This window comes from Ochotona curzoniae, unplaced genomic scaffold, assembly GCF_017591425.1.
Source record: "Ochotona curzoniae isolate NIBS_2020 unplaced genomic scaffold, NIBS_Ocur_1.0 scaffold_1852, whole genome shotgun sequence".
Classification (NCBI taxonomy): Eukaryota; Metazoa; Chordata; class Mammalia; order Lagomorpha; family Ochotonidae; genus Ochotona; species Ochotona curzoniae.
The window spans coordinates 28,299,945-28,320,385 of NW_024467087.1; the positions used below are offsets into that span (position 1 = coordinate 28,299,945).

The following is a 20,441-nucleotide window of genomic DNA, read 5'->3' on the forward strand; positions in this document are numbered from 1 at the left end:
CCTCTGAGCCAATGCCTCTTCTTCTAGCAGTATTTCAATACATACATATGCCCAGTGAAACCATACAATGACAGTTCTTTGAAAGCAAAATCCATATCACTCCTCCCATGTGGGCTGCTCACCCAATGGCTGCTTCCAAGTAAGGAAGGAGTGGACAATTGCACGTGGTTTGGTTAAAACGCTACAAAATTCTCTCTCTAAAATTTAATAGTTTCTTTCTTCACTAAGCACTAATTTGGTTATTCCAAACTGTCTACTAGGTATCAGAACTCTGAGAAAATTATTTGTACTGGCTTTTGCCAAGTTAATCAATACTTTAGCAGAAGAATAGTTTTTGACATTTTTCTATATAATTTATTATAATGAAAATATTAATGAAAAATCACACCTGTCCTTCTACTTGAACTTTAATTTTTTGACCATATAAGACCTGAATGTTATACTTTGTGATTTATATCTAAAAATAAGAAGGAACATTTTTATTAGATAGGGTCCCTTGATTCGGCAACATAGTACACTTCTTTGTTCTTACTTTATTTCCTTCAATAACATCTTTTAGAGGAGCACTGCTTCTTTAAAAAAAAAAAAAGATTTCTTTGTTTTTATTGGAAAGGCAGATTTATAGAGAGAAGGAGAGACAGAGAGGAAGACTTTTCATCCACTGGTTCACTCCTCAAATGGCCCCTACTGCAAGAGCTGAGCTGATCCGAAGCCAGGAGCTTCGTTCAGGTCTCCCACATGGGTGTAGTATTCCAAGGCTTTGGGCCATTCTCTGCTGCTTTTCCAGGCCATAAGCTGGGAGTTGGATGGGACATGAAGCAGCTGGGACATGAGTCAGCATCCGTATGGGCCAGCATTTGCAGGTGGAGGATTAGCAAAACACACCAGCACGCTGGCTCCTTTATAGTTAAATCTATTCCTATATTTCTTTGGATACTCTCACTATTGTGAACTGATTTTTTTCCATTTCAATTGCTGAATCAACATAATGATTGTTAATAAATATTCTTAAGGCTGTTGTTACATATTTTTCTTACATTCTGTCACTTCAGTCTCTTGTTAGCTCCAAAATATTTTCTGCTGTTTCTTCAGGATTTTATTATACAAGTGTATTATCTGCATGTAGAGTTAATTTTGTCTCTGTTTATTTGTAATATTTTCAGTTTCCTCTCTTATTAGAATCCTAAAGTTGAACAAGACAAGCTTCACACACCAAGCTTGTGCATGAAAACACGATTAAATGACAAGCTTATTTTGGTATTAAAAAATGTTAAAATCCATGCATAACATTGTTCATAAGACATTTTTCCATGACATTTTTGAAAATTCCTCAGGGAAGTGATAGCAACATTATTATCTTGTTCTTAATTTTAAAAGCAGTGGTTCAAGTACTTCACAATTGATTATCATGTTTTTTATTACTTTCAGATAGTCTTGATACATAGATTAGTTGCTTCTGTTACAATTTTACTTATTTTTTAAAGAAATGAGGACTGAATTGTATCAGAATTGCATCTTTTAAAAGCACATCTTTTTAAAAAAATGAGTACTGAACTGTATCATTTTTTTGGTTGAGTTATTTCGTGAGTCATATTGACTATATCCTCACATTGAACATAATGGCACTCATGGGATAAACTCTGTAAACCATGGTATATTGTTCTTCAAATATTACTGGTTTCGATTTGCTAAAACTTTATATAGAATTTTTAGTTATTATAATCACTGAAATTCATCTATGCTTTTAATTTCAGGGCATCTTTATCAGATTCTGATACTGAAATTATGCTAACTCAGGGCTAGCATGGTGGCTAAGCAGAAAGTTCTTATGATGTTTGAACCTGTCCTGTGCAAATTTCTTTTACCCAACTCCATAGAAATATTGAAAGAAAATAGTCTTGGAAATATAGAATCCATGAAATGCGACTACCTACTACTCACTGGAGGGGAGTAGACTGAGTCTGGAACACCTCAAAGAGGCCTCTCCCCAGAGATCTGTCACTTTGTCACCTGTTAGGAAACACTTGGAAAAGTTTCATTCACAGTTTGTCCATGTGATCTATTAAATATCAACAGTCCTTTCGCCTGGGGCGGGGGGAGAAATCAGTTGTTTAAAAACAAGGTTGCCTCCACAAATGCATATCAGTTGAGCAAACACTAAGCTAAGCAATGAACAATCTGGAGCCTGGAGCCTAGCCATAGAAAAGACAGGGACCCTCCACCACCTCCTACTCTGCCATTCCAGCTTCACAAGGTGGCATGGCAAGCTAATCCCCCACCTGCAAACACTAGCTGTTCCTGCCCCTGCTGTTCCACTTATAATGCAGCCTGGGAAAGCAGTGGAGAATGACCCAAGTCCTTGGGTCCCTGCAACCACATGTGTGACTGGGGGAAGCTCCTGCTTCCTGGATTCAGATTGGCTCATCTACAGCCATTGTGGCTATTTGGGTAGTGAACCAGCAGATGGAAGATTACTTTTTCTGTCTCTCCCTCTCCATCCATCCATCTTTCTCTCTGCAGCTGTTTTTCAAATAAAAATAAATCTTTACAAAAAATTATGCTAGCTCTACAGAAGTAAGTGTTCATGCTTTTTGTATGATCTGAAATATTTCAGTATCGAGAGAACTGGCTGCATTTTAAAAGTTCTATATACAGCTATGAAACCACCTGAGCTAAATGATTTTTAATTGGTGGATATTTCAAATTGTTTTAATTTACATTATGATTAATCTGTTCAGTTTTTCTATCCTTGTCATGTATTTTTAGAAATTTGCATTTTAGAAAATTCTCTCATCTAGGAGGTCTTCAGTTTCTTGAAACAGAAAAAAAAATGACAAAATGTGAGTTAACAAAACACAGTGAACTCCTACAGCTAGAAACCTAGAGGTCGAGCAGCTCTCTGATCTGTTATTTCAATGATTTAAAGCTACCAGGAAGGACCCAGCTTACACCATCCTTCGCACGGAAGCTGCATCTCTTAGCTTGCCTCTCTTTATAGTTCCAAGATGGCCACCATAGTGCTTGCAAAAGACAACACTGAGAGGCAAAATGTAAAATGTTCCTTCAGTTTGATCACTTTTTAATAAGAAAAAAAAAAATATTTCGGTGAAGCACCCCAGAGCATCTCATTGGCCAGAATTGAATCAGATGCCTAAATCCTGGTCAATCCTTAGCCAAAGAAAGTCAATTAGCTTTTTGTGTAAATTAAGACATGGTAAAAGAAGGATTTCTTGCCTAAGCACATTGCACAGTAGAGGAGTGGTTTAATATGCAAACAAGGCAGGCTGTGCCAACAAAGAATCCCTTTGGTCTTGCTCTGCCCCTGCCATGATTACATATAATCATCCAGTGTACATTTATTCAGAACCTACTGTGCACCATGTTCTAGGAACACAGTAGTGAACTTGACTGATGTAGTTCTTGGTATTCTGGAGACATTGGGGTTGGGAGAGTCAACTATCAAAATATTAAACAAATAAAAATATGGTCAGTGCAAACAGTAAGACCTTGAAGGACTTAGCTTTTTTGAAATTTATTTATTTGAGGTCATTATTGTGGCAGAATGCATTAGGCTGAAGCCTGCAGTGCCAGCATCCCATATGGGCAATGGTTCAAGTCCTGACTGCTACACTTCCAATCCAGCTTTATTTTACCTATATCATAAGAGACAGAAGATCTATGGAAGAATTGTAGACAATTAACCATATGTACAAATGCTTAAAGGGATTACATGCTTGATAGGTTTGAAAAATAGAAAGATTGCCAATGTTATCTTAAATATCATTGAGGTTTTTCTACCCACACCTGAGCATGTGCTGTATCTACCACCTAGAACAACCATCCCCCTGCATTACTATGCAACAAACTCCTGCCAAGCCTCCCAGACACAACACAAATATGATGCCTCTGTGATACCTTCACTTACCTTCCCAGGTACAGACGCACACATCTTCTGCATCTCTGTGATAAATTAGCATTCTTATACTGCACAACATTCAACTCATTTATATTTTTGTTTCTCTTTCTGAACCTAGAGCTGTTGGAAGGCAAGGAACATGCCATTCATGTAGGCAGACATGTTCCTCACTGCCACATGCCCTGAGTTGCACAAACAGAAGGTGCATAGCATTTATTGCATTGAGTAGCTATCACTCCTAGAAATATTATAGGCACCACAAAACTTACAAAAAAATCTGCTTCTTTGAAATAGTTAGGAAGGCAGACTATTGTAGTCAGAGGCCTTGCTCCAACCATTAGCTGTGTGATTTTAATGAATTTGTTTAATCTCTGTGCTTCAGATTCTCTATCTGTAAGATAGGAGATAATAGATAATAAGAGTAACTACATGAACGTGAGGATTAATTTAAATACATAAGTACACAAAGTGCTAAATATCAACTTTTATTCATAAGTATGCTGAAGTCATTGGGTTGGTAAGATTTATGCACAGGGCCCAGCGGAGTAGTTTAGTGGCTAAAGTCCTCACTTTTCATGCGCCAGGATCTTATATGGGTGCCACTTCATGTCCCAGCTGCTCCGCTTCCCTTCCAGCTCCCTGCTTATGGCCTGGGAAACCAGTAGAGGATGGCCAAAAACCTTGGGACCCTGTACTCACATGGGAGACCCGGCGGAGGCTTCTGGTTCTTGGCTTTGGATTGGCTCAGCTCCGACCCTTGCGGCCACTTGAGGAGTGAACCAGCAGATGGAAGATCTTTATCTCTGTATTTCCTTCTGTCTGTACAATAAAAATAAAAATAGATTTTTTTTAAGATTTATACACAAAGGGGACTGATGTTGTGCCACAGTAAACTAAGCCTCAGCCTGCAGCACTGCCATTCCATAGGTGTGCTGGTTCAAGTCCTGAATGCTCCACTTCTCATCCAGCTCCCTGATTATGGCCTAGAAAAGCAGCAAAGAATGGCTCAAGTCATTGGGGCCCTGAACCCACATGGGAGACCCAAAAGAAGCTCCTGACTCCTGAGTTAAGACCAGCTCAGCTACAGCTATTGTAAACATTTGGAGAGTGATCCAGAGATCTTTCTCTCTGTAACTCTGCCTTTCAAATAAAACAACTTAAAACTCTTTAAATCTTTATGCACATGAAAACCAATAAAAATTTTAAAAATTGAAAAATATTTCAAGAAATTTATTCACGTGAAAAACAAAACACATCAGTATACAGGATTATTTCTGTTGTCTCTTTAATCAAAGCAGTAAGCATCATGACCTAAACAAAAACAGTGCTGAATGAAGAAAAAAAAAAAACAGTATAACCTATGCTAGCCTGTCCATTTCTAGAGCATTGTTCACTTCTGAGCATCACGCTGTAAGAGAAATAACATGTAACTAGAAATATACATGAAAATGCCCCCCAAATCTGGAACCCCTTAGGAATTATTGAAGAAACTTGAGAATGTTAATTCTAAGGAAAGACGTCTTCAGCACAGGGAAACATTACTGTTGACAGCAGACCTGTGATGGTTGCTGACAGTGAGGGGGGAGAGCTTCAGCTAATGCTGCTCTAGAAGACAGAAGTAGGGTGAGAGATGAATGCTGTGGGCAAGAGGTTTCAGCTGAGCAGAGAAGCACCACCCACAAGTAGTGCCCACCTGAAGCCAAGGCACTGGGGAGCATCCCCCTAGCAGTGGTGTGTGTTCCCTGAACCATCACACCAAAAGGATGCTGCAAAGGGCAGTTTTTCATTGGGATCACTCTTATTCTAATTGGCCTTAGGGATTTGTCATAGAACATTCAAGATCTGGGCCTTTCAGAGAATGCTTAATGCTACTACTTTAAAATGAGAAATTTCTCAAAGTGGAGATAGGAAGGGAGCCAACATGCTACCAAAACTGAAATTTCTGAGCCAGGTGCAGTAGCCTAGTGGCTAAAGTCCTCGCCTTGCATGTGCCAGCATCACACATGGGTGCTGGTTTGTGTCGCGGCTGTTCCACTTCCCATCCAGCTCCCTGCTTGTGGCCTGGGAAAGCAGCCGAGGATGGCCGGAACCTTGGGACCCTGCACCCACGTGGGAGACTCAGAAGCTCCTGACTCCTAGCTTTGGTTCAGTGCAGCTCCAACCATTGCAGCCATTTGGAGAGTGAACGAGAAGATGGAAGACCTTTCTCTTTTTATCTCCTTCTATCTGTAAATCTGACTTTCCAATCAAAATAAGTCCTTCAATAAAAAAACTTACACCCCACAACCTTTCTCTAACGGGCCTACTATGATGCTTTTACACATGACATTCTCATTGTGGTCACTTTTGGGGATTGGACAGCAAACATCCCATTCCAACATAATCATTTTTTTCCTTAAAAGAGGTAAGGCTTTAAGCCACTAAGGCCTTGCTGCTGACTTGCATCACAGAACATGAGATACAGGAAGAATTATTTATTGGATGTGCTAATTTGGGGCCATTCACCTTTGAGACTGAATGCATTTGTCAGATTAGATCTATTTGCCTTAGAAGGACCCTGAAGAAATGTACGATTGGACAGAACAAGCTGGAATAATGGTGAGAAGGCACAATTTCAGATCTAATCTTTGTGGCACATGGTACATGACACCATGAAAGCCACACATGACACCAGGAGCTTCTAATGCACAGTTTTTTCTAGTTAGTGATAAACCAGCCTTTCCTTTCTACAGATGAAGTCCTGTGCTGGGCAATGATCTGGGTTGCGATTTGGCAAGGCCACTTTGTGCCCTGGCCTTCTGCCCAGTTCATCGATTTAGCTCTTTAAATCGCATCATTTAAGCCCACAAATGTCACAGATCCCATTAGACAAACTTGTCTGGCCAGCAGCAAAGAAAAGAGAGAACATGATAAGCCCTCTGAAGCAGCCTGCTGGACTGTTTTTAATCTTTCATGCTCAGGGGACTATATTGGGAGTGGGGCTCATTGACACAGCACCATGAAACACTGGCTGTTTTTCTTTTCTGCAGTTACCATAGTTCTTTCAAAAGTTCATGGAAAAGGAGCTGGACTCTGCTTTCATTTTGTCCATGGAGCTTTTATTTACTTTGTAAAAATTTTTGAAAGGCAGAAAGACACTGAGAAACAGAGAAATCTTCCATCTAGTGGTTCACTCCCCCAATGCCCACAGCAGTGGTTAAGCCAAGTCAAAGCCGTGAGCCTAAGAGCTCAATGTGAATCTCTTATAGGAGTGATAGAGACACAGCCACTGCCTCCAGGGTGTGCATCAGCATGAAGCTGGATTGGAAGTCTAGCCAGGACTTAAACCCAGTTACTCCAGTATGGGATATGGATATTTTAACTGCTGTGCCAAACACCCACCACTTCATGAACATTTTAAATATACTTCGATGTTTGCCCTGTTGGGTTAATACAAAGTATAATGGTAAAGAGTGGTGAAAGAACTTTCCCAACAATAACATCCTCAGGAGATGCCAGGAATTCCATCAACAATTAGTTGTTGCAAGAATAGAGTAGAATGAACAGCAAGCATATGGAGCTACAGTTGGCATCAGAGACTGGAGTGACACTGAGGGCAAAGCTCTAAGTGAAAGTGATATGGCTCCACTTGTGGGGACTGGAAGTGACAGGGACCTATACTAGTTATACATCTATATGCGCCTTCCCTGGCAGATGATACAGAGGATCCACGTTTGCACCATTCTGAATGCAGAATGTAGAAATGGGCATGGCTCCTTCCAAGAGGTTTCCAAGGCTACACACCAGGGCCTGCCTTCCTCTCCAGTACACAGCCCCTGCCCTGTTAACCCAGCACCTCTCTACTTCCAAAGTGATAGCAATGATCCAAATGAAGGAATCCACATCAAGAGATCACTGACTATTAGCCGCTTGATTTAATGTTCCTTCCAGGATAGGTTCTAAAACAAGAATGACTATAATAGTATGATCCTAGACAAACCTCTGGAGGGTGTTTGTTTGTTTTTGTCTTCTTCAGGGGAATACTTTAAATTCTTTGATAACACAGCCCAAGGGAAATGAAATAGACCAGATTAGTTCCAAATCAATCAATGAAACATAATCCTGCCTTTGAATCAACTATGTATCATCCAATGATAACCACTTCATGTATCAAATTACCATGATTTTACTGTCAACTCTTTTCACTACATTAATCCATGCCTCTGGTACATAGTGAGAATTCAATGAATGGTAATGTTTGTTGCTTTCATTACTACTACTAGAGGAAGTAGTAGTAATACTGCCATCCCAGTACCTGGCACAGATCCTTGGAAATCACTCAAGTACATAGTGAGAATTCAATGAATGGTAATGTTTGTTGCTTTCATTACTACTACTAGAGGAAGTAGTAGTAATACTGCCATCCCAGTACCTGGCACAGATCCTTGGAAATCACTCAAAATTACATAAATTGTTTTTGTAACTTTGTCTGTAAGAATAATGTTTAGCCCAGCACCAGTGGCAACATCTGAGCAAGCATGCAGCTTTTTCCACTATGATATCCTCTTCTAGGTCAACCAGGCAGTGGTAACAGCAATAACAATAATTCCCATATCTCTTTATAGCTTAAAAACATAATCACTACCAGCACCCTGCCCCTACGGCTGCCTCTATACCATCTTTCTACACAGCCACGCTCACTCTCCACCTTGGCTACTGACCTCTGAAGTGCCTGACCTGCTCTCCTATTTTCATGTTGATTCTCCAAGAATTAGCTTGGGAGCCACCACCTCTATAAAACCTTCCCTAAGACTTCCTGACCTCTCTGAGTCATTCCTGGAATTGCAAAACATGAAACCGGTGCCAACCAATTTAGCATTTCATCCCAGGACTGCCAAGGCTCTTCAGCTAGACTGTTTTTGCTTATTAGACTCCAATTCACTGAGCACTCATCATTCCATATCATGTATGACTGTGGGCAATGAAGAAATCAAAGTATTCTGACCCTAATGATAGGAAGACAAATGTACAGTTGAGTGCAACTATAGAAATATGAACAAAGTTCCAGTGGAGAACTTGAAATAAGAAAGATTTCAGAGAAGTGGACTTATGAGCAAGATACAGAAGGACAAGAAAGAGTTTGTTAAGTGGAGAGAGGAGGATCAAGCCATGTGCAAAGGTGTGGTCATAAAAGTGCAACTCTGAGAACATGCTCCAGGGTGGCTAGAATTTAAGGTGTTACCTAGAGACTGACATGTGAAGGAACTTTCCATAGAGATAGTGGGTGATGAGGACAACTCTGAAGAAGTCAAATTTTGGTGAGGCCTGAAAGATGAAAAGAGCTGCAGAAGAATATTTGAGGCTGTGGCTCAGGGTCTTGGGGGAGGGAAAATCATGGTACGTTGAAAGAATCAAAAGAAACTCCATAAAGCTAAAGAGTGGCAGCTGATGGTGAGAAAGTAGCTTCAAATGAGACTGGAGAGATAAGATGGTAGGCCTCAGAAAGGAGGGGTAATTTTATTACAAGAGCAACAGAAAATGAACCCTGGAGGACAATGGGACCATATCTGTGATTCATGGGATCACCTGGGGGTCCAGTGAAAATGATCTGTAGAGCATGGAATGGGGTCAGGATTATCATTCCAGAACTGTGGCAGCAATCCATATGAAATGAGATGAAGGCAAAAGACTCATTCTCTCCTAACCTGCCATGCAACCCACCCTTCCAATCACAAGCAGAGCGTTGCCTGGGCTCATTGGATGGTGTCAGTGAGTTCATATTAACTAAATCAAGCTGCATTGGGTTGTTGTGTCTCTTCAGGAGCTTCCACACTCTCTTCTCTCCCCCAAATCTTTTTGTTTACAACATAAAGGCAGACAATCGGGTCTGTAATTAGCATTATTAAAGCCATTTGCTACAGAGTGACAAATGCTTCCTCTAAGTGCTGCTTTCCTTTAGTCACTGCTGAGTTACTTTAAAATAATGAAAGAAAATATCAGCGCTTCTCTCCAATAGCCAAATAGCACCCTGCCTTCCTGAGGTGTGGATGCAGAGAAAAATTTGTCAATTGGGCTCATTGAGGGTAAGAGGCTGCACTCCTCTGCAAACACTTAACTTCCCAGAAAATCACAGGGACATGAATTGCAAATGCCACTTGATACAATAATATATGCTTCTGTTTCTGCCAAGGCAGGGATGTAATTATCTGAAAGAGTAAGGTAAATGTTTGTAGAAGCTTCTTGTCTTCATTTTCTCTCACATCCACAAGATGAGACAAGGGGCTCTTCATGACATCTCCATTTCCTTTTGCTGGCAAAACAGTTTGATAATGAAAGACCCTGAAATAGGTTCGTGCTTAACAGCCTCCACAGGTCGTGAAGATTGCAAGGATGGGAGGGAGAAGGGAAGTCCTCTTGGGGAAGCTAAGGATACACACTCTCTCTCTCCCCACCCCCCCTCTCTCATATGGGGCAAGTACAAGGAGTCAATAAGGAATGTGCATCAATTTGATCTGTAAACTTCCCTAGCAAGAGCTCTACACTGTGACTACACAGTGAAGGCAAAGACTGTGTTTTTCACTTGGTTTCGTACAGAAGATTTAAATAAATTGTAGGAGTTCGGTAAACAGGTTCTGATACCAAAATCAATACACTCAAATGTAGTCTGGCTTAAAATGTAGTACAAATAAAGAAAAATATTTACTTCTCAAAATTCAATAGATTCTCAGATCTGTTCTTGCTCTGGAATGGTGGAGAAAAATATGTACAGATATATACGGAGGAGCTGGAGGGGGAGCAAATGCTTAACTTTTGCCAAGGACTTCAGCCAGTTTAGACTCAACAGCCCTGCCCTTGAGCCACTGCGGGGAAAAAAGCCTGTAGTTATCAGGAAAACTAGATTCTAATCCAGGGCAATTGCAAAAGGAATCTTTACAATTAGCACAGGCTCATAAACAAGGATACAGAGGAAACCGGCTACAGATGAGCTCCAACTCTGTATTGCCAGTCAGAAGTGTTAGCATGAGTATTTCCAGGCAACAGAAGGAAAAGAAGAAGCTGCTTTGTGCCATGTCTTAGATGTCTCTGCTGGCTTCTTTGACAATGTATCTCTGATTTAGCACAATGGTTTTACAAGGTAAGAGTAATTCTCTTGCATAGACCGGGTACATAGTAAGAAATCACTAAATGGTAACTGTTATTACTGACAATCTGAGTCTCTCTCTGCTCCATCACTTAACCTCTGTAAGTGCTTTCTTTAACTGGCCACATGAAACCTTCAAGCATCTAAGAATATCTTTGCTCATCTCTTTTCTCACTCAGCTTTCGAAACTGCTATGAACCATGGCCCAACTGTATTACAAAAAGGTCAACTATTCACCATACAGAGACCGCATCCCCCTGCAAATTGTGAGGGCTGAGACAGAACTCTCTGCAGAGGAGAAGGCCTTCCTCAATGCCGTGGAGAAGGGGGACTACGCCACTGTGAAGCAGGCCCTACAGGAGGCTGAAATCTACTACAATGTCAACATCAACTGCATGGACCCTCTGGGCCGCAGCGCCCTGCTCATTGCCATTGAGAATGAAAACTTGGAGATCATGGAACTGCTGCTGAACCACAGTGTGTACGTAGGGGACGCACTGCTTTATGCCATCCGCAAGGAAGTAGTGGGTGCTGTGGAGCTGCTACTCAGCTACAGGAAGCCCAGTGGAGAAAAGCAGGTAAGGGAAATCCCTACAGACTTGGAGGTAACCTAGGAAAACATGGCCTTAGAAGCCTTAGAACTAAGCAAAGAGAGTCAGTCTGGAGGGCAAGGTCCTGTCTCAGAAATAACATCTCGTGATCTCAGGTGGCATCAGCTGCCTTTTCCTTCTTAGTATGTACCCATATACCTAGCAACTCCAAGATATACTCTTCACTTCCAGAAGATTAGGCTTCTTTCTTACCTTACCTGGTTTCTCTTTTGATATTCATCCTGTACTCAATCAAGAAGAGCAGGGCCTGGGCTTTTGTTTTCTCATCAGGCTCTCCGGAAGACAAAATAGGAAACCTTTAAACTTGAGTGCCACAGTGCAGATGCAGATGGATCTAGGGCCTTGCATATTTGCTCAATACCTGATCTAAGGCTGTGTTCTAACTCCTAGCAGTTGGGGTTTTACTTCTGAGATTCTCCAAGGCACCCTGGGTTGATATTCTGTAATTATCTTTCATTCTTCCTTCTCCCTGGCCTCCAGGCCTATCCCCCAAGTCCCATGGTTTCTTCTTCCAAATATCTTTTACATACTTAGTTTCCTTTCTAGCCTAGCTCTCAACACTCTTCACTGTGGCTCCAGCTCTTATTCTCTTCTTTCAGAGGGAGTAATTTTTAACTCTTGGTTCCAAGCACTGCCTGGGAAACTAGTTAGGAATGCAACTTTGCAGGTCCCACAAAAAGGTCTACTGAATCTGAAACTCTGAGCCTTAACAAGCCCCCCAGGGCATTCCATTCCAAGGCATCTCAGGTTTAAAAGCCACCGCCTTAGACTATCTGGTCTCTGGGCCTGCAGCCTCTTTGCTTTGCTTGAGCCATCCTAAACAACACTGTTAGTTTATTCTCCCTAAAATGACAGGCTGTCATTCCTAGCCTCCCTTCAGTAACTACAAGGTTTCACTAGAAGAGGAACCAACCCATGAGGCCTAGCACTCAGTACCCTTCATGGCATCATCTTCTCCAGTCCAGTCTTGTCTTAAACACCCCAAAAGTCAAACAGGTCTCTTCACTCTCTTTCAAAGGATACAAAGCATTGTGCACACAGAAAAAGAAATGCTGAATCTTCAAAAATGGAATACCACAATATATTCCAAAAAGTAGAAATAGTACAGAAAAAATAAAAATGGCAATGCATTTAGAAAATATTGATAATAAAAACACTCAAAATGGAATCCGATAAAGCTGGGTCACAGGAAATATATAACTTTGATACTTGCCTAATTAACACAAAGAGGAATGAAATTAAACTGTGCTCTAACTCACAGAGTAAGAATTGAAATTGACAGTGAAGAAAACAAAATACTAGATAAAATGTTTGATGGAAGGGCATGGCTCCTGCCTCAACCCTATCATCAGCATTTAACACAGTGCCAAGAGAGTACAGACCTTGAGTCTTTTGCTTACTGCCATATTACATCACCAGAAAAGTTCTGAGACCATCACAGGTACTTAATGAAAAATTAATATGCATGTCCCAGTGTGATGGCTCGATTGGTTAATCCTCCCCCTTATAAGCACCGGGATCCCATTTGGGCACTAATTCATGTCCCACCTGCTCCACTTCCCATCCAGTTCTTTGCTTTGGGCCTGTGAAAGCAGTAGAGGATGGCCCAAAGCATTGGGACCCTGCATCCATGTGGGAGACCCAGAGGAGGTTCCTGGCTCCTAACTTTGGATCAGCTCAGCTCCAGGCATTGTGGCCATTTATGGAGTGAACCAGCCAATGAAATCTGTCTCTCCTTCTTTCTACAAGACTGCCTTTCCAGTAAAACTAAATAAATCCTAAAAAAAAAAAAAAAAAAAAAAGGAAAAAATAAATAATATACAGTGAAGCACTATGCTAAACACATTATTTGACTCACTTCATGGGTTACTCCCAGTAACTGTGTTAAATAGATACTATTCTCATTATCCCATTTCACCAGTGGGAAAAATCAACTCATCTATAGTCCAAGACCATACCAAGTGTCAGAGACAAGTTTCAAATCCAGGTAGCCTAGCTCCTATACTCACCCTCCTAACCACTAGGGTGCACTACATCCTCGTCAATCGAGTAAATCAGCATTCTCAGCACTGGAGTTGAAACAAGCCATATCAGTGGATAAACTCATTGAGAAGGATGGCTCTGAAGGATCTGGATGGACAGCAAAGCAGAGACTTTTGTGTTTCCTATGCAGTCCGTCTCAACATCCCCTTCTCCTCCCTCCCCTCCCCAAAATATTTACTCTATTTCCCCAGAATCCTAAGTGTCTGAGTGACTTGATGTGCTAACCTGCACTAAGGGTTATTAGCTGCAATAGCTGGGGCTGGGCCAGACTGAAATCAGGAGTGCAATCTCAATCCAAGTCTCCCATGTCGACAGCAGCCATTCAAGTACTTAAGTCATTACTTGCTGCCTCCCAGGGTATGCATTAACAGGAATCAGAACTCGAAACCCTACACTTTAGTATGGGATGCAGGCCTCCTAAGGAGCATCTTAACTGCAACCACCTCTGCATTGTTTCTTAAATATGAAATACAGCAACCAGCATTGTAGCACAGCAAGTTAAGCCACCTCTTGCAACACCAGCATCTATGGACTTGGGAAAGCAGCAGAGGATGGCTCAAGTACTTGAACCCCTGCCAGCCGTGTGGGAGACTCAGATGGAATTCTGGGCTCCTGGCATCAGCCTGGACCAGTCCCAGTCATTGTAGCCATTTGGAGAATAAACCAGAAGATGGAAGATCTCCCCATTCTCACCTCTGCCTTTCAAGTAAGTCTTTTAAGAAAATTAAAATGTGAGATATAAAACTAATGTCCAGCTGTTTGCATGGGTTCTCCAACTGTACCAACCAAGAGCCTAGTACATACATGATATATACATACATGATACATAAATACCTGCTGAGACATAAAGCAGTTAAGTGTATCTGCCAGAAGAGCGGACAGCTTGAGCAAGACTTTTTGCATGTTCATATTCAGTCCCATTTAGTGTCATAATTATTTTGATAAAGAGGAGAGCACAGGACAGGTTCCAAAAAAAAAAAAAAAAAAAAAGGACTAGGAATGAAGACCCTCACTTAGTTTTAAAAGTAGGCCAAGCCCTTATTTGATGGCCCTGTTTCCACCATCATTTTCCACAACTCTAGAAAATGCTGAGGATCTGCCAGGCAGCATAAAATGTACCAGGTAGGGGAGACCATTGTGGTACAACAGGTTTGAGTCACCACCTGTGACACTGGCATTCCATGTGGACACCTGTATCTGTCTCAGTTGCTTTGATTCTAATTTGGATTCCTGCCGATGTGGCTGGGAAGGCAGAAGACAGCCCAATGCTTGGGCCTCTACACCCACATTTGGAGACCTGGTTAAGTTTTGGGCTCCTGGTTTGAAAATTACAGACATCTCAGAAATCAACTGGTATTTGGAAATCTTTCTCTCTTTCTCTTGCTCTCTCCCTCCCTTCCACTCTCCTTCGTTTCCTCTCTCCCTCACTCTCCCCTTCTCCCTCTTACTCAATCACCCTGCCTTTCAAATAAGTAAGAAATACTTTCATTTAAATAAGAAGTGTACCAGGCAAACTCACACTGAAGTTCATTTTAACATATGATCTCTCTTGGGAAAAGGCAATACCTAAGTCATAGGAATGAACCACCAATGGTAGTAAGTCAGACAAATGGAACCATTTGGAGAGGGAAGTCTTTTACCAGGACACTTTAGACACGCTACCAACATAAGACCTCCTTTGTCCATACTCTGATATCACACCATATGTGCAAGCCTACAAAGCCATCAGCTTTATTCCCAAGAGTCTTTAGCAGCCTGTTCCTCCCTCTAACCCCTCTCCTCGAACCCCCACCACCAGCCTCTATGAAATCCCTTTTTTTCCATTGCTTTAACAGTCACTATGGTAAGTCATGTCAGTAACTATAACAACAGGCTGCCAAAGGCTGAAGCGCTGCCTTTCTGGCAGATTGAAACAAGCTTTGTTTAACAAGGAGTCATCAGGCGTGCAAACAAACACAGGCCTTTGAAGGACCCTGGGTTCAACTAAGCAGACCATGTTCAAGAGGGCATTCCTCGCCTATCCAGTGGACAGCTACCCTGGTCCACTAAGGCCCTGCCCCATCTGTCCATGGGATTCATCATTGATGACATCCATCCATTTTGGAAAGATAAATTACTGCCATGCTTGGCCTCACTGGGTAAGGATGTTAGCTCCAGACTGACAGCCAAATCCCCTTTGCTCCATCCTTATACCAGTGCCCTGTGCTCTGCTTTTTCCATTCTCTGATCTGTCAAAAGTGCTCTCAGATGAAGACCAGACATTGTGAACAAACAGACTGCCACTAGCTGTAAGAATCAACACACATTTGAATACCTGCATTTAAAAATTTTTAATTAGAATGGCAGAGAAATAGAGGTCTTCCACTGCCTGGTTCAACACTACAAGACAAGGCGGGGTCACAACAACCAAAACTAGGCAGAGCCAAGATGCACATTAGCAAGAAGCTGGAACAAAAGCAGAGGAGTGGAGGCCAGCATCATGACATGGCAGGTTAAGGTGATGCTTGCATAGTTGACATCCCATATCAAAGTGCCAGTTCAAGCCCAGATGACTCCACTTCTTTTGATCTAATTCCCTGATGTATCTGGGAATGTAGTAGTTGATGGTCCAAGTCCTTGGACCCCTGCCACCATGTGAAAGACCTGGAAGGAGTCCTAAGTTTCCTGGTCTCAGCCTGGCCCAGTCCCAGCTGTTATAGCCATTTGGGAATGAATCAGCATATCTCTGGCTCCCCCTTTCTCTCTGCACTCTGCCTTCCAAATAAACAAATAATTTTTTAAAAATCAGGAAAGGTGAGTTTTGAACCCAGGCACATGGCACATCCAACCTCCTCTTAGCCACTGCACCAAATGTCTGCTCGGAGAATTTTTAACAGGGGTAGATTTTAGTGACCCTGGGCATTTTTCTTATCCCTTGGTATAAACACATTAAATCAGTCTCAGAATTCAAAACTTTGGGGCAGGTTTGAAGGCCAGAAGTCCAAAAATGAAGGCAGGAGAAGCCATCCCCTACCTCTACCAGCTTCTGGTGTTTCTATCGTCCTCAGCGCTCCTGGGTTTAGAGCTTCCCCACTCCACTTGCTGCCTCCACGGCCACAGACAGTTCTCCATGGTCACTCTTCATTCAGTGTCCCTGTACCCTCTCCTTTGTCTTACAAACATGCCAGTCCCTTCACTTAGAGCTACGTAAACAGGATGGTTTTGTTGTCACTGCATCAGCCCCGACCATTTGGATCACATTCACAGATGGAAGGGCTTAAGTCTTGCACATATCTTGGGGAAAAACAGTTCACCCCATTTTCATGTCTAGGAAAAATACTGATCTAAACTAGTGGGTTTTGAAACATTTCCAACAGCAGAGTATTTCATTAATATGAAATCTTGCCCAGATGTAAAACATACAGATGCAAGCAGAGCTGCCCTAGTTTTAACTGCATGCAGGTTAGAGTTTAAAATGCCCAATTCTTTTCTCTCTTCTCTCTCTCTTCTCTCTCTCTCTCACACACACACACACCACACACAAACCTCCTTGGTCTCCTTGGCATAGCCTGAAAGACATGGATCAAGAAGACCTATTTGGTCCCAACCAGCGTGTAGCTCCTGGAGTGACCTTGAGGAAGTCACAGAAGCTTTCTAATCAATCAATTTCATCCACTATAAAATGAAGCTAACAATACCCTTACCTACTGTAGGGGCCTGTTATGAGGACAAAAATAAGATTAAGATATGCCAAAGTCTTTCTTTAAAAACACATTAGACAGAGGTGACTAGAATGTTCAGCTTTACTCTGTCAGTTTGACTTAACCTGTCAGCCTGTGTAGAGAGACACACTGGCAAGTGGTACCCTCCCCAGAGAGACCACAATGCAGTGAAAGGGAGAGATGGGCAAACAAACTGAATTCATAAATTGCCACCTCCTTCCTAGACTTGCTAGCAGTGTCCTCCCTCTGCTGCCAGGCGAGTTGTGTACCCTCAGAGTCATCCCTTACTTTCTCACCAACATCAAAGGCTCTGAGCCATAGGGATGGAGCCAGTGGCCTCTACAGCAACAGCCGACCTAAGTCATTTTCTTTCTTGGTCACTTGCGTCAATGCAGGCAGGCGGAAAGAGGCTAAGCCAAGCCTTCTCCCCATGGCCCACCCCTCTGGGCTCTGACATAATTACTCATTTGTCTGTGGCAGATGGCTCCAAATTAAAATTGGCCTCACAAATGAGCTGGAGAGATTAAAGCTCAACAACACTGATAAGTGTTTGTGTTGAGATTTGAGGAAAACCAGCAACAGGGCACTCCATTTGCTCTTCCTCCTATCTGACTCTCTATGTCAGTTGAGATAGCCCAGTGTTGAGGGGAAGACTGAGACACCCTCCCCTATGCCCCACCCCCCGTTCTCCCCTGCCTCTCCCTATCCCCCACCAACAAACCTGACCTGAGAACAGAGAGTGGAATTAAAGAGTCAAGTTTACAAATCTCACAATACTTAAAAGGAAAACAGCAAACCAAATAACAGCATTATGAAAGGAGGGCCCAGGATACTTCATTCAGAGTCGGGGTCTAGGCCAGGTGGGTCCTGATTTCCTGTGCCCATCTGCCTTTCTCCCTTTTCTTTCCAATCCTAGTCGAAATAAAATGAGATAAGTCTGTGGGGGCTGATTAATTGGCTCCTTGTTTGAGACTGAATAGCCACCTTTGCAGCAGTCACTGATGGTCCGCAGATGGACAGTTAGGTCACAGAAGGCTGGAGTGGGGAGAAAAGGTCAGACCCACTTATCACCCAGTGACCTGCCTGCACAGTGATGCCCTTCATCAAATATTTGTGAGGAAATAAGTCTATTGTTCTTTGACCCTTTCTACTTTCATCTGTTTCCTTCCCCAAATGATTCTGTCTCCTCTCCTTCAACCCTATAGCAAACATTCTGTATTTACACCAGAGATCAACTGATAAATGCAAAAGCTTTGTCACCTCTGGCAGGATTAAGCAACCCCAATGCAATAGTTGTTTTCTATTCTAAGAAGTATGCCAGTCCTCTAGGTTCTCACTGGTGTGGAGGGCACAGCGTAGGATTGGCAGGAGCTTGCCAATGCATCCTTGCTGCCTATTTAAACAAAACAAAAAAAAAGAGGTCCATGAGCCAGATAAGTAAAATGCACTGAAAGAATCCAATCAGAAAAGACAGAAGATGCCCTAGTGACAGATCACCTGAGTCCCCCACTGTTGTCTATCCTTCCTAGAAAATGTGAGTCCCATAACAAACTCACTGAAACTGGAGAGTAAAATGTCTAAATCCCCCTTTTGTTCTTTAAAAGCAGTCAATGATGATTTGCTATTTGCAGCCTTGTCAGCTCCATCATCCATCTCAGAACTGTGTAGAGAGTTTCAGAGCTAAGGACAACCAACAGAGGCCTTCAAGTCCATTTCCTTGTCATTAAATAGACGTTGCACTTAAACTACCTGGCAGGTAGCAGTGGATCATCTTGCTTCCCCATGTGCCTGCCCAGCAAAGGGCTTCAGTCCCTACTAAGACAGAGTGAAAGAACCTTTTTCTTCCTTCTTAAGCAAAATGAAGTTGCATCATATTTATGCAAGCAGATTTCTTTCTCTACTCCCTAATTTTTGTTACTTTTTGTTAAATTTTATTTATTTTTAAATTATTTTATTTACATAAAGAATTCCATGTATTTCTTTTTTGTTTTTTTAAGTGTACTTTATTTATTTTTTTTTAATTTTTTTATTACATTGCATTATGTAACACAGTTTTTTAGGCACTGGGATTCCCCCTCCTCCCGACCCCTCCCCCCGTGGTGGATTCCTCCACCTTGCTGCATTGCCACAGTTCAAGTTCAGTTGAGGTTCTTTCATTGCAAGCATATACCCAGCATAGAGTCCAGCATCTTATTGTCCAGATTAGTTCAACGGCTTCTTGTGGAGACCATCTCTGGTCTGAAGGTAGGGCTGGCAGAGTGTCATCCTGACGAATCAAAAGCCCCAACATAACATCCACAACAATCCACAACGTCATGGACATAGTATTGAGTAACCAATATGTTAAAAAAATTTACATTTTACAGGTAGTATTTTTCATACTGACATCATTTCATCTTAAAGTAAGGCAAACAAATTCCATGTATTTCACAATACACATTTAGGAGTGTAGTAACACTTCCCATGCAGCCCTCCCTCCCACCCACATTTTCCACCCACCTTCCCTCTTTCTTCCTTTTTTCCAATTTTTACAAGGACACACTCTCTCTTCACTTGAGAGTCATGGGTTTAACACTCCGTTAGGTAAAGAATTCACCAAATAACAACAGCAACAACAACAATAGCAACAACAACAATAACAAAACAGTTTATCAAGTGTGTAGACAAAGGCTAAAATTAATCATCAAATCTCAAAATGTCAATTTCACTCATAAAATTATAGTTTCTTTGCTCTCAAACAGTTATGACAGATCAGGGAAAATAAATGGTCTTTTTGAGACCACCTGAATTCACTAAGCATAATGGTTTCCAGTTGCATCTATTTTGTTGCAAAAGACAAGGGATTGCCTCCTAATTTGTTAACTTGAAATGTAAAATTATTCAAATATCATGGTTTAAAGTCATCACCATCTCCCTCACATTCCTTGTTTTGGTCTGCTTTAGCTTGGTTTGGTTTGGTTCGGAAGGATGTTTTTCTTACAAAAGATACAGATATCAACAGTAAGAATGAAGACACTATGAAAGCATGAGAAGGAAAAGGTCTCCTATTT

The 20,441-nt window shown here is 41.8% G+C and overlaps 1 protein-coding gene across 1 annotated transcript in view; it reads left to right on the top strand.

Annotated features, from left to right (window-relative positions):
• The first annotated feature begins 11,216 nt into the window (after positions 1–11,216).
• The window catches only part of TRPC5 (transient receptor potential cation channel subfamily C member 5), a 137,663-nt gene continuing 128,438 nt past the window's right edge, over positions 11,217–20,441 (top strand). Inside the window, exon 1 of the mRNA XM_040999942.1 lies at positions 11,217–11,614. Within this exon, the coding sequence (XP_040855876.1) occupies positions 11,237–11,614 (378 nt within the window). The 5' untranslated portion in view covers positions 11,217–11,236. The remainder of the gene's footprint in view (positions 11,615–20,441) is intronic.